The following is a 14,760-nucleotide window of genomic DNA, read 5'->3' as shown; positions in this document are numbered from 1 at the left end:
AAATTGCTTTTGGATTTTGCTAAATTATTGCATTTAGTTGAAGATTTGGTGTTGAAGTCTGGCTGTACGGTGGAGCTATTCTTGAAAATGGGATGTCATAATTTGTATAGTAATTTTGTTTATAAAGCCCGTAAATTCCGAAGAGATCCATCTGAAATAATAGTAAAATATCAATTCACACCATTCAATAAATGTTTATCTGTATTAACATTGATTTTTGTTTTGACAAATCAGAACATAATTTTTTTCATTTATATACATTTAGAAAAAATTATAGTCGATAGTATGTACATATATTTTAGCAATGCATCAAATAATGCTTTTCTCCGGCTTTAAATGACGTCTTTATTACACATACAAGATTGATGGTTTGTGTCTTTTTGGCTTTTATCATATTTGGTTGGTTTTTTTATGAAAGTGTTCCGATTTTATAAGTCAGGCATATGCAATTTATGGTTTCTCATGTTTTACTGTTACACCCATGCTAGGGACAAGTTGAAGCGCCCACAAACATGTGTAACCTCTCTGCTGTCTGAATGTTAATGTTCCTAGTCAATCAGGAGACTACAATTCACTGATTATCGTCGATTGTGTTCTATTCTATCTTGATACACTATACTAACTTTAAAGAGCCCATCTATTTAACTTATTGTTATTTGTTATTTCTTCCGAAATATAAATGTAATATTTACCATGGGACTATAAGCACACAACTATCAATCAATTAATAAAATCGAGAATGGAAATGGGAAATGTGTCTAAGAGACAACAACACGACCAAAGGGCAGAAACAGCTGAAGGTCATCAGTGGATCCTTTTACTTCTGTTGCATTGATCAAGGACATTCCGTTCTGAATTTTCCTCGAAGTTCAATATTTTTATATTTTACTTTTTGTATGTTTTTAAGTGAAGCAGTATATGATCCGTAATGTTGCCAAGTTAAAATGTCAATCTCATCATTTTCCGCCTTGTTTGTGTTCATTTAAATGACCTACAAACAATAATAGTCGTAAGTCAAAAATATGGCTTCTGCACATTAATTGTGACGTTTCAATTCGCTTATTTACACAACTGTATGTCACGTTCAATATACCTTATAATATATGAATATATTTACTTATCCACTTGTCTCTTTTTCTTCAGACAGCTTTTGTTTACAGGAAATACCTCATTTAAATGATTGGTTGTTTTTTCTTAAATCCTACAACCGGTTGAAGTGTTACTATATTCTTCCAGCTATTTAGAAATCGAAATCGATATATATTAAATAAGCATTATATGAATATTGCTGCTAATCACATGTAATTGAATTCCATTAAACATGTGACGATGTACTGCATATAATATAAATGTATTTGTTTTTGTTAATAGATATTTTATTATTCATTTAGTTAAACTTTATCCTATAATGGATGCGAAATATGTTATTATAGTGTTATTCTTTGTATTTGATACTGTAAAGAGCCAAGGTATGTTTTTATACTTAACCATTTGATGTAAAAGTTCATTTGATTATTTTTTTTTAAATTATTTTTATGTATACTTCATAGGCAAGTGCTGTTTGAATATCGGTACATAGAAATGGAAAGTTTACTATTAAAAAGCTGAAACCATATATTTTGTGGTAAAGCTTTGTTCTCAATTGACCCTAATATTGAAAGTTAAAGTTATGGATAAGACTCTATTATATCATTATTTTATATTTGAAGCAGTCAATAAATTCTAAATAATTTAGTTTTCTACAGCATATAGCAAAAAGTGAAGACAAAACGATAATGGTTAGTTCTTACCATTCTTCACACGATGCTCCTGAATGCAAAGGAACAAGTCAACTAAAATATGACAATATTTTCACTTGGTCAAGAAGGTCATTATAATTGGCACATATATATGAGAAATATTAACATCATTATATTTTGTCTAGTTTCTCTTGTTAAGATTTGTTTATACATAGATGCAAACACATACGGGACTACTGTCATGTTTTAATATACATTTATTCACTAAAATGAGATTAATTATTGGTAGTATATATTTGTATATTAACATTTTAAACCAATTAAAGACAAAAGTACAGAAGAATAGAAGCCGTCCTTTTCCGCGTTTGTTTATCAGCGTGAAGATTTACACGAACGTGTTCTTGTTATCTTATAATCGGTGGTTACAATGTTCATAGTGTGCTCAACATTTAACGAAATTCATTTTGAAGAGCGATCATTTTTCGTCACTTGTTTCCGCTATAATCTTAGGTAACGGCTACATGTCTTCAAGTTACCTGAAATATTCTAATTGCGTTTCCAGTCATAAGTTTTGGTCTTTTATCTGTATGATGCTTGCGTGAATATTATGTGTGCTATTATAAACATATTTCTGTATCATTATACTTTTCTGTGTTCTGACTTTTCGCTCAAGTAACGTCGAGTAGTCAATTCATCATATATTATATCATAAAATGGAAAGTGTAGTACACATATCCAAATGCTTAAATCTTCTTATAAGGGCAAATAATAATAACCAGATCTGCATTTTCGACAGTTGCATTTGTAATTTTCTGTTTTTATGATTACTAATTGTTTTAGTGATTTCATATATGCATCTTACTAAAGAAAAATCTACTTCGACTGCTAAAGAAAAAAATATTATAAAAAAATAAATAAAGGCAACAGTATTATACCAGTGCTCAAAAATCATAAATCAATAGAGAAAAAACAAATCCGAGTTACAATTTAAAACCGAGGGAAACACATCAACTATTGTAAACCAAATGATTTTTCGCGTTTTTCGCGAGTAGAAAAATAACGCGAATTAAATTGTAATTTTGCGAATTTGTAAAACTTGGATCTAGTAAGGACTAAACACAAAATAAACTATACGCGTATCTGATTTACAGTATAAGAGAAATACAAAGAAGCATCAGGAACACTAAAATGCAATAAAACAAACGCCAACATTTATAGAAACAAACTATAAGATAGTAACTGCCATATTCCTGACTTGGTAGTGGACATTTTAAGAAAACTGGTGGATTGAACCTGGTTTATTGGCTAGCTAAACCTCCCGCTTTAGGACAATGTTACAAAATATTGCTGAAATGACAAGACTACGTGACAGAATGTGTAATATGTTGCATAAACAGCAAACAATACAATTACCACAGTAATTACACATGCATCACTTAAAGGACAATATTTGTCGCAGTCTGTTGCGTTAAAATTAGTTGTACAATACAATGTCATCAAAGTGATTTTCAATAAAGAGAAGATTAGTTTTGTCATGCTAGGTATTAACGTAAAAAAATATAGATTGTTCGTTCAATTATCTGGATAAAACGAACTACATGTAAGAGGTAAAACTCACGTTTTTTGTATTTTAAGTATTTGTGTAATTTAATCGTATTAAGTGATGTAGGTCGTAATTGCTAAGAAAGAAGAACATGGGGATTCATTGACCTTTAACTTTGTTTTTTTAATAAAAAAAAAAACATAGCTGTTGGTGTGTTTAACAGCTGTCCAATATTGTTCGTTTTAATTATACTTTGCATGTTGTATTTAACGATACAGAAATACCTCAAGACAATACAACATTTCTTTATATGCAAATGGTAAATAATCCGTATTTTAATGAAAAAGATGATTACCTTATCTAATATCTTCACTTGAATATGACACTTCATACAGTAAACTTTGTGTCGTTAAACGATGTGAAGGGTGTTAATATTTGCATCACCTTTCAACATATGTTTGTATAAATCATGATCACACTGTAGAAATAGAGTGCAAATGTTCGCGAATTCACATAAATAGACTGCTTGTACGATGACACTGTACTATTAAATATCATTCATACTTTTCTGTTTTATTTTCTTCCTTTTAGTTGTGAAGGAAACGAGTATTGTCATATGTGAAAATTTCCAGAAAGTAATAAAATGTCCTGGCAAACAAATCAAAATAAATTACGCTTTTTTTGGTCGTGCAAATGAGGTAGCCTGTACCAATTCCACGAGTAATTCGGATTCATGTACTACCAGCGGTGTATTTGCAAAAGTGTTAAGCATGTGTTATGGAAAGGAGTCTTGTGAATTAACAGCAAAGACGTCTGTTTTTGGAGATCAATGCCATAAAACTTCCAAATATCTTCAAGTAGATTATCAGTGTGAGAGTAAGTATTGGTCACAAACATTTATTAGAATAAACGTAAATTTTAAACCTGTTGAAAAAAAAAATGAAAAAAAACTCGTTGAATAATTTTTTTAAAAGCGCTTTTCCGGATTTACCTTCATCAGGAACTCTCATAGTCGAATATTTAAAAGCTGAGAATGTGTAAGTACCGAAACAGTTGTAGAGCTTCGGGACTAAAAATTCATACCAAAAAATAGCTATATACATCTTAGGTTAACTTTGTCTGACCTTCATAACAAAACTGGAAGGGGGAGGTCTTAAGCTAACAATGTTTGTGAGTCTTACCTCATGTACAATTACATTATGTAGTTACTGACAATGTAAAGTAAGATTTGCCATTCAAATAATATGAGCACCTGCTATTGTGAGTTGATATTTTACATAATGAACCAACAATTTATAGTTCTACTACCTTATAATGAAGTATTTCATAATTTAAATATAAAATTGAAAAAAGCTATTGACGCTGTCATACCTTAGTTGACAATTTTTGAACATTCATTGATTATTATAATAACCGAACACACAATGGTCGATTTTTTTTCCATAAGCCACAAGCAATAAGCAACACGATGAATGTAATTAGTGAAGCAGCTACAGCTTATTTTCATCAATGAAGATCACCCTGGTTTTGGTAAAGTTAATGTCAATTTGCCATTACCCTGGTATTAATAAATCTAGTACCTTTGTATTGTGTACACTTTTTATACTAGTATCATATTATGTGACAATTTGTGAAGAGTAAGATAAATTGTCTTAGTCAAATTTTGAACTTTTTTGGATTTACATTATTTCCTTACATGCTATTTGCTCATTTCCAAAAAATAGATTTATTTTTCTTTCATTTTAAAAGATAGCTTCTAACAAATCTGGTGATATTTGAACTTCTGGCATTTCTGAACAGAGACTTTAAGTTTGGTATAAAAAATCTTTCTAGTTTTGTGCAAATCAAAAATAGTTGTTCTGTTTTAAATTGATATGACAGCCGATTTAATTAAGGTTTTTATATGAATAAGATTTGAACACCTAGATTGTTATGCATTTTAGTTTAATTCATTATTGCAGCAATTCCAAGGAGTCTTATTATTTGCGGAGGATACAAACATTCACTAAGGTGTCCTCGTCAACAAATTGAAATCGTAAGAGCATTTTATGGACGAAGCAATGCAGTAACTTGCTCTGATGGACACAGTCAAAGTGTATCGTGTAGTGCAAAAGGAGTTAAACAAGGAATAGAAGGAGTATGTCAGGGAAAAGAGTCATGTGACGTTACAGCAGACGCTAATATATTCGGTGATCCATGCGCAGGAACTTCGAAATATCTTTCAATTGATTACAAATGCATAGGTAAGTTGGTTTCTTTTTAAAGCAGTGTTACCGATCTTCTTTTCTTACAGATAAAACTATGCATAAAAGCAGATATTGATAAATCGTCAATGACATAAAAAAAAAAAACAGCCCAAATTCTGCAAAATGGTGATAACCGTTCAGTCATCGAAAATAGTAATTGCCTAAACAATATGAAAATTTTTTCGAATATCAACAAGTTGTTTTCGAATTGTATTGAGACAACTAAGATTCTTAGATCGATTTAAAATTTTGTTGGCTGATGTATGGCATGGTTTCAAGTTAAAGTTCTCCCCCCTGGTCTTTCGGTTCGTCTACTTTTTATATTGTATGTACTCAAGGTCTGTAAAATATTTCTTTTGTAGCGTCTATACTACATTTCAATAATATTACAATACAATGTTTTGTAATTGACAAAATTATGGATAGATGATCCCTTTTATCAAATGCGCAATTGCAAATCCAAAACTCTAATAATTATAACTTTAAGATATACATCATCATCTGCGCGTTTACATGATGTTAAAGTGCTTATCCCCTGCATTACAGATCTGCCGGGCGAAAAGGTGTTAATTTGCGAAGGCTTTACCAAAAATATCCGATGTCAGGATGACCAACAACTATATATACATCATGCATTCTATGGAAGATCCAACTCTGTGACTTGTTCAGATAGTCGTGCGCAACAGATTTCATGCTCAATGCCAGACGTATTTGTAGCTATATCGCATTGGTGTAATGGTGAAAGGGAATGCACATTAGCAGCATCTAATCGCACATTTGGTGATCCATGCCCCCAAACTTCAAAGTACTTATCCTTGCAGTATTCATGTCAAGGTAATTATTTCATTCATCTAGCATTTATCTATTACAAAAATTACAAAAATGTTTGAAAAGGTTCGTTATTACTTTTTATAAGTCACCAACTGATATCATAAATGTATATCGGATTTAAAGTTTTGAGGCAATTTAGCATCATGACGAGAATGTTAGTCCATATTAAGGGGTTTATTACACAAGAACAGGAAGAGAGAAAACAAATGATCACAATCAGGGACATTTTTGGTCGTGGTTGGAAGAGTTTAACTTAATAAGTAAAATTTTAAAAAGCAATCTAATCAAAATAGCTGGGGTGCCACCACAGGTCTTCTTTTTTACTTTCTAACTGAATAATTCTACAATATGGTTTGTTATTTCTGTTAAATAATTCATATACGTCAACTAGACAGCAACCTAACAGAACAGATTTGTAGTAGCATCATATGATTGCCAATAACTCCCTAGCCAAGACCTAATGTCATTAATGTATGAAACTTTAGGTTATGATATATATGACCTTTAATGCGGAGCGTTGTCTTACACCAAATAGTATTCTATTGAGATCAAAGGGCATCAAAACAACCGGTAAAAACAATTCAAACGAAGAAAACAAACTGATTAAAATACAAAACAATAAACAAAAAGCAAATATCATATGTTCCAACAAAAGACTTATTATTTAGGCCGTTAGTTTTTTCGTTTGAATATTTTTAACTTTGATATTTCGGGGCCTTTATAGCTGACAATGCGGTATGGGCGTTGCTCATTGTTGAAGGTCGTACAGTTACTTATTATTTCTGTTTCATATTGTCTCTTGTGGAGAGTTGTCTCATTTTCAATTTTTTCTTCTTTGTTGACATATTTCTTTGTTTGATAGTGATTACGATTATAAAACAAAGTTGACTGCAGTACCCTTATTATTGATTATTTTTACCTTTTGGGTCTGTTTGTTTTGTTCACATATTGTTGTCAATGTGAGGAATTTTATGCGACTGTCATACAAGTGGGAGGTTTGAACAAGCTATAAAACAAGGTTCAATCCACCTGATGCATGTACCAAGTCAGAAATATGACAGTTGTTTTCTTGTTGTTTCATGTTTTTGAGCTTTTGATTTTACAATATGATAGGGACTTTCCGTTTGCACTGAGTTCGGTATTTTTGTTATTTCACTTTTCAGTATTGTATAATGTGGTTAATTTTTGCCAATATTTCGAACTTTTAACGTACTTGTTATTGAAAAGAATGATCTATGCATATATATATATATATTTATTAATGCGCTATACATGTCGGTAGGCACAGCAAGTGTAATTGACCACAAAGATTGCTCCAGATTGCTACTACCATTTAGAAGACTTTTAGAAGATATTTTTATGTATGGCAACTTTGTTTAAAGGACTTTTCGTCTAAAAGAAGAAAAACACATTTTGTATTATTGTATTTACTTTTGTAACAAATACATAAACCGTAAACAATACAATTGCCATACAAAGGCAGATAACTTTGTCAATTTAGTGTAACAATACTGTTCGGCTTCACCCTTCTTGTTATCAAACACAAATACAATTAGCCTGTTGCACTAATATTTTACAGCTATCTATCTGCTTTTATTACATCAAGCATTCTATGTTTGTGTATGTATAAGTTTGTGTGTGATCGTTTCTTGTTCTGAATATTTTCTAAAACAATTAGTACCAAAAAAAAAACGGATTGGTGCCTTTACTGTTAATCTTAATTTATATTTATTTTGGCAGATTTAAGAAAATATTTTTTTCTCGTTTGTGCATCCTAACTAACAAAAGGAACCAGAAATTTAGATTATTAATAGTTGCACTACTTTTTCCAATGAAAAACTGCTGAAAAAACTTATAATTGACTTATTTATTTATATAATTGATTTCTTTATGCAATTACAGACCATAAGAACTCATGTACTCCATCAAGATGTAAACATGGAGGAAAATGTATAAACAATGATAAAAGTTCTACGTGTGCTTGTAAGACTGGTTTCAGTGGAAGTTTTTGTCAAACAGGTATGCATAAATTAATGAAATGTCATCAAATAGTTTACCTCAATTCTTTTTCACGAAAGTGACCTACCAAATAACACTATCTACCTGGTTTGTAATAACATGAGCAACACAGCGAGTGTCAAATGTGGAGCAAAATCTGCTTACGTTTCCGGAGCAACTGAGATCACCCCAGGTTATAGTAGGGTTCGTGTTGCTAAGTCTTTAGTTTTCTATTGTGTCTTGTGTACTATTATTTGTCTGTTTGTCTTTTTATTTATTAGCCAGTTTATTTTCGATCTTTGAGTTTGACTGTCCCTCTAGTATCTTTCGTCCCTCTTTTATAAACAAAATGGGTTTTTTTTTAAAATCATTTTACAAGACTGAACAGTTAACAACTTTACAGAAATTCATCCAAATACCAGGCTCTTTTTGTCTACAAAAGACTGACCACTCACTTTCGAATCAAAATAGTTACAGTTTATGTTCAAAACTTATAAATCCCTTTCCAATATACAAATCATTCGAAATATCCTGAGTGACTGTAGTCTTCATTATTTAAATCGGTAATAGTTGTTATGATCTGACATAGAATACGATCACTAAATGCACAGATCTAAGGTGTCTTCTGGTGTTTCCAGCATCTTTTAAATTACAAGGTTTCTACGAAAAATCATAGTTGCATACAGCAGAATCTTCCCTCATTTGTATAGATATGATAAAATGTTCTGTTTATAACCTGAAACAAATGAAAACAATAAGTCAAACATTTCAAGTGTCTGAAACGCTTTTTGAAATTTTGCAGTACCTAGTTTAGGGGAAGTTATAGTTACAAGGTAAAGTGCGTTTGAAACAGGACAAAAAAAAACAGACATCCCGACTACGTCAAGATTTAATATTAAACTATCATCCATTATCAATACGTAATTGCTTCCTTGGAATAAAGATAGAAATGGAATGTTACAGACGTGTATTCCAGTGTCCAGTGATCATCTATGAGTTTTAATATTTCCTTTTATTAATTTTGAAATTAAAAAAGTTAAAAGATTTTAACTTCCTCAGACAAAGTTGAATTTAGACTGATTTGGCGTTTTTGTGTTCTTTTTTATTATTATTTTACAGCTCATGTACTGTTTCGGTTCTTATACATCCTTGGCTTAAAAATATTCGAGGATGAATGTGATTACGTATTTTCATATTTTATAGCGCTGGGTCGATATATTTGCTGGTGGGCTATCAGTCCCTGAGATTTTCATCATTGTAGTTGTCAGTACTTTTATGCTGTCATAATTTATAACAAAACCTTATGAAATTGTCCGTTTATAAATTAACAAATTATAATAGAACAAAGGTTTCAATTCGAGTCAAAGTTAAGCTTAGATGGATTTGGCTATTTTTGAAGGTCCTTTTTGGTTATGTAGCTCTTCAACTGTTTCGGTTCTTATACATCCCTTTCAAATATTCGGCTTTTATTTTTATTGATGAAGGTAAAGCTAGGAAAGCGCGTCGGATTCATTAAAACAAATAGGAATTTAAAAAAAAAAAAACACACCCAGAATAAAATGCTAGTTTTTCCCACCGTCTTTTAACAAAAACTACAAACCTGAAAAATGTTCACTCTAATAAGTAACGTGAGAACAATGCATATCACTGAATAATGTGTTAATTCAAAAACCGCTTGTTTCGATTAAAGTGATTTGTACATTTTTCAGATATAAACGAGTGTGATTCTTCTCCTTGTATGCATGGTGGAAGATGTATAGATGGAATTGGTAGTTACAGTTGTACATGTTTACCAGGTTTTACGGGTGTCAGATGCGAAAAAGGTCACATCTTTTAATTATAATTACATCATATGATAATATTCATATGTTATACATAATATATATTTTTTATACTCTGTGTCATTTTTTTCGGCTATTTAAAAATATCAATTGTGTACAACTGTGTAGAAGGTTGGAAACTGACGTTAAATAAAAATATGTTTACGTGAAGGATGCAACAGACTTAGTATTTAGTGATCAAATTAAACTGTTACAGTAGTATATGTGAAACCAGGCTTCTAATTTGGTTCGCCAGACGCGCGTTGTTTCTACAAAATAATCATCAGTAGCGCTCGAATATATTTACATATAGATTTTGCTTCTCTCACTAACAGACAAAAAATTGATAAGTTATGAAAGTTCCCTTTGAAGTATTTCGTACATTACATCCTTTCAACCTGAGTTTTTGTAGCCTTTTTTTATATTTTCCTGCTTTTGACAATATAATACTCTAATAGATAAACTTTTCCACGATTTCTACATCTTATCTTTCCTTATATAACGTGAAGTGTGAATTATCTGGTAATCTTCCTAATGAAAAGTATAACAATTACAATCATTTTATAAACATAAACATATGTTGTATAAAAAATGTTACTAAATGCAATTGCAGACGATACCAACGCATGTACTGCATCACGGTGTCAACATGGAGGTACTTGTATAAACCATGGTACACGATATTTGTGTGTTTGTAGGACTGGATTCACTGGAAATGTTTGCCAAACAGGTATAATATGTATACATATATGAATTCACATGTAATCAAAATGTTATCCTTAATTTGGTTTAGGCTAATTTTTGTTTGTGTTTAAAAGTAGCAGAAACATCTTATAAATAAGAGGCAACAGCAGTTCACCTATATTCAAAACTCGTGTATCCGTTTTTGATATACATTCCCAGAGGGAAAAATCCTGAGGAAATCCTATATTCTGATTCCAAACTCAGTATAAACCCTTACGTAAGGGAATATATCACAATCGGAAGTTTTACAGATCAACAACCTTTTTTTACGTTTTATAAAGCTGCTAAGAGAGATCGCAGATTCATACACCATACTCTTTTCTTAAGTGTAAAGATATTATAAACGTTCATATTTTCTTTCTGTTAGAAAGCATTCCGATGAAGAAAAAAATAAGTGCATAAAGATATCAGAGACTGGTAATACTATGAGAGTTAGCATTCACAAGTAGATGTGCAGTTGTGGTTAAAAAGTCCGTTCGAAAGGGGACAGAAACAGACAACGGAATCTGTACAAATCCTGACTAAGTGAAGCTGTAGTATAACACGATCATACATTATCAATGATTAATAACCTCCATAGAATATAAAAACGATATAAACGAGAGATGTCTATGAGTCTCACTATTTATCTGAGAACATTTTTTAAAACGCCACTTTTCGAATATGTGTTCCTGACATCCCCTCACATACTAGTATATATGATAGTCAGGACATTGAGAAGCTTATGTAAAACGCTCTATCGTCGTTCACATCATGAACTGAAACGTAAAACTTTCAAAGGAACTATGATCCAAACACTCTTTGTGTGTAAAGAATTCCGTATAGCATAAATTCCAGAACCAAATTACCTTAATGATTAAAACCCAAACGGAATAACTTTAAACCTGAAAACACTTTACTTAACGTGAACAGTGTGTTTAACTGATAAAAGAAGGGGCAATAGATACTATAGGGATATTCAAACTCATAGATAAAAAAAATACTCTGACAACGCGATGGCTAAAAAAGATAAAGACAAACAGAAAGGCAATAGTACACAAGACACAACATAGAAAGATTTAGCAACACGAACCCCACCAAAAACTGGGGGTGATCTCAGTTGCTACGAAAGGGTAAGCAGATCCTGCTCAAAATGCTTTAATGTACATCTATTTTTACAGACATAAACGAGTGTGAGTTCAATCCTTGCATGCATGGTGGTAGTTGTAAAGATGGAATTGGTAGTTACAGTTGTATATGTACAGCAGGTTTTACAGGCGTCAGATGCCAAAAAGGTCACATCTTTCAAGTATACTAAATTATATTCATAACGTAATCTTTCCCGAGATATGCATGTTATCCTTCTTTATGATTTGCTCGGGATTATAAAGTTCTCTATGATGAATTTTCCAGTCTTTACGTATAGTAAACTGGAAACTTTAAAAAACCTAGAAAATCATTTCGACAAAAATGATTTTACAGTAATGGTAATTCATGAAATCCGTAGAGTGTATAAAATATGAGAATAAAAGGCTATCAGTGGTTGCCATGTTGTTTTCTCTGCAAACTGCAAAGAAAATCAATAACAAATTCAGAATTATTGCAATGCTTTTATTATTGCAAAAAAAACCAATGTGGTTATAACTCGCATTATGATTTTTTTGATAATCATTAAACAGAATTTTTATCAATATCGCAAAAACTAAAACCGCTTTTAATCTAAAATGACAAAATTGCAATAACAAATGCACGTAATATTATCTGAATTTGCAGTAATCAAAATAACACTAATTGTATGCATCAAATCGCTTTGCGTGATTCACTTCATTGGGATGCAGTCAAATTATTCAGTGATCATTCCAAACTTCCAAATAAGGTGAGACTAGCCAAAGATACCAGGCTAATAATTTGGTACGACTGACGCGCGATTCGTCTCCAACAAAACTTTTCGGTGACGCTTGATTCAAAACAGTTGGAACAAAATGAAGTACGAATTTCCAAAAATTGTGCAAAACAATAGCTAAGAGATAATCAATGTTATGGGTAGAAATAAACCTTCGTGATTTGAATAAATCAATATTTTATATTAAAAAAAATCCCGTACTTTTTTTTCAATTTACATCTTATTCATGCATTTAATGCATAGTTTCAACCAAATCTATAATTCATACCAAGTTTTTCTAGTTGCAAGGAATAACTATGAAGTAAATGTCAAAATTATTTCAAAATACAGAGAACATAGTGCATCGTTTCTTTTTCGACAAAACGATGTAAATAGGAAGATCGAAACTTAAAATTCCAAAAGAACAACACTGACACAAGCCTACATATTGCTCTTTCATTGGTTGAAATCAATGCAATAAGACTTCGGTATGTCATTTTCGTTCGCCTACGGTTGTCAATATATTTTCAGATATCGACGATTGTGAATTGACTCCTTGTATGAATGGTGGTACATGTATAGATGGAATTAATAGTTATAGTTGTAGATGTACAGCAGATTTTACAGGCGTCAGATGCGAAAAAGGTCATATACATTTCATGATTTCAAAAAATAATAGATATTACGAGATAAACACAAAATATGTTGTTTTTTTACAGCCTTTTTTTGTATAGAAATTACTTTGATATTCTAAATATTGTTTTCGTTTTATGTTATCAAGTGTAATTTATTTCATCCTCTGAGTAACAGACTGTAAATGACATATACCGATACATGTTTTTTTTATGACTTGATGATGCAGAGCACCAAACAATAAAAGTTTACTATCAAATAGCTTTATGTATTAATTGTATATCTTAATAGAAGAGATTTGGTATAGTTTTGCAGTGATCCATATTTGAAAAACCATAGAACTCTATTTTTAGTTGGTTTTTTTTTGTATATATATATCCATACAAATACAACCCAGATAAAACAAAATATCAACATTTGTATTTCTTGTCTTTTTGAATTTATTCATAAAAGATAGAAGAAGTATTCTTTAACAAATTGGAGGGAAGGGAAATATCGTATAAAAATTATGGCTAATAGTTTTCATCTTAAATTTACAATTGTCTTGCAGGGATCCCTGGTATCGGACACGGAATTACAAACAATAATGTAAATGCGATTAAAAATTTGCGCAAAGAATTTGATAAAGGTGGAAAAAGGATAACATTATGCCAAGGAAGTAAGAAAACATTTGGGTGTCCGAATTCGACCCGTATTTTGATAACAGATGCCAAATATGGACGCGCCACTACACATATCTGTCCGGATACGCCAAGAAAAGCATCAAGCTGTGAAACAGATATTACAAAAGAAATGGCTAACATATCTAATAACCAACAAACTTGTGATGGAGAAGTATTCCAACAGCAATGGTCAGCTGCTGCAAATAATGCTTGTCCAGGAACTATACCTTATGTTACACTTACATATGTTTGTAAGTGATCAGCTAACATCTTTGTAGTGATAAAACCTGTTTTACTTTAAATTCCTTGGGAAATATAAGTCCTTATTTTTCCGTTATGTTAAAGCATTTATTCTTACAAATTACTTTTACCTTTTAACTATAAAATGTTAAAAAGAAATTTGCTCTTTTGGAAAACGAAGTAAGTAACTAAAATAGAAACTCAAGAATATAAAGTGTGCAGAGTTTTTATATTTTGCACAGGAAAATAACACTTGTGTGGGATAATTAAATAAAAAAACTAAATGATTATATAGAATGTTTAATTACAATACAGGAAACAATAATTGAGATATTTGTCTGTGGTTCTTTTGTACATATTAGAACATATAATAATACATAAAAGGACAACATTTATCATCCAAAATATTGGTACAACATTTATCATCCAAAATATTGGTACAA

General features: G+C 31.1%; 1 protein-coding gene across 6 annotated transcripts; it reads left to right on the top strand.

Moving 5' to 3' along the window:
* Positions 1-1,273: 1,273 nt before the first annotated feature.
* Positions 1,274-14,607, top strand: LOC139517368 (rhamnose-binding lectin-like). Of its 6 annotated transcripts, XM_071308336.1 has the most exons (10): positions 1,274-1,469; positions 3,874-4,158; positions 5,244-5,525; positions 6,075-6,362; positions 8,262-8,378; positions 10,067-10,180; positions 10,791-10,907; positions 12,082-12,195; positions 13,314-13,427; positions 13,966-14,607. In XM_071308336.1, the coding sequence occupies exons 1-10, from the start codon at positions 1,409-1,411 to the stop codon at positions 14,334-14,336; spliced, it is 1,863 nt and encodes a 620-aa protein (XP_071164437.1). In that variant the 5' UTR covers positions 1,274-1,408; the 3' UTR covers positions 14,337-14,607. The 6 variants fall into 6 exon arrangements, with proteins under 6 accessions (XP_071164437.1, XP_071164439.1, XP_071164438.1 ...); XM_071308338.1 differs by lacking the exon at positions 8,262-8,378 and having other exon boundaries at positions 1,298-1,469; XM_071308337.1 differs by lacking the exon at positions 13,314-13,427 and having other exon boundaries at positions 1,315-1,469; positions 13,966-14,567.
* The last annotated feature ends 153 nt before the right edge of the window (positions 14,608-14,760 follow it).

Source organism: Mytilus edulis, chromosome 3 (genome assembly GCF_963676685.1).
Source record: "Mytilus edulis chromosome 3, xbMytEdul2.2, whole genome shotgun sequence".
NCBI lineage: Eukaryota > Metazoa > Mollusca > Bivalvia > Mytilida > Mytilidae > Mytilus > Mytilus edulis.
The sequence above is the reverse complement of the archived record's forward strand: the minus strand, read 5'-3'. Positions and strand labels throughout refer to the sequence as shown.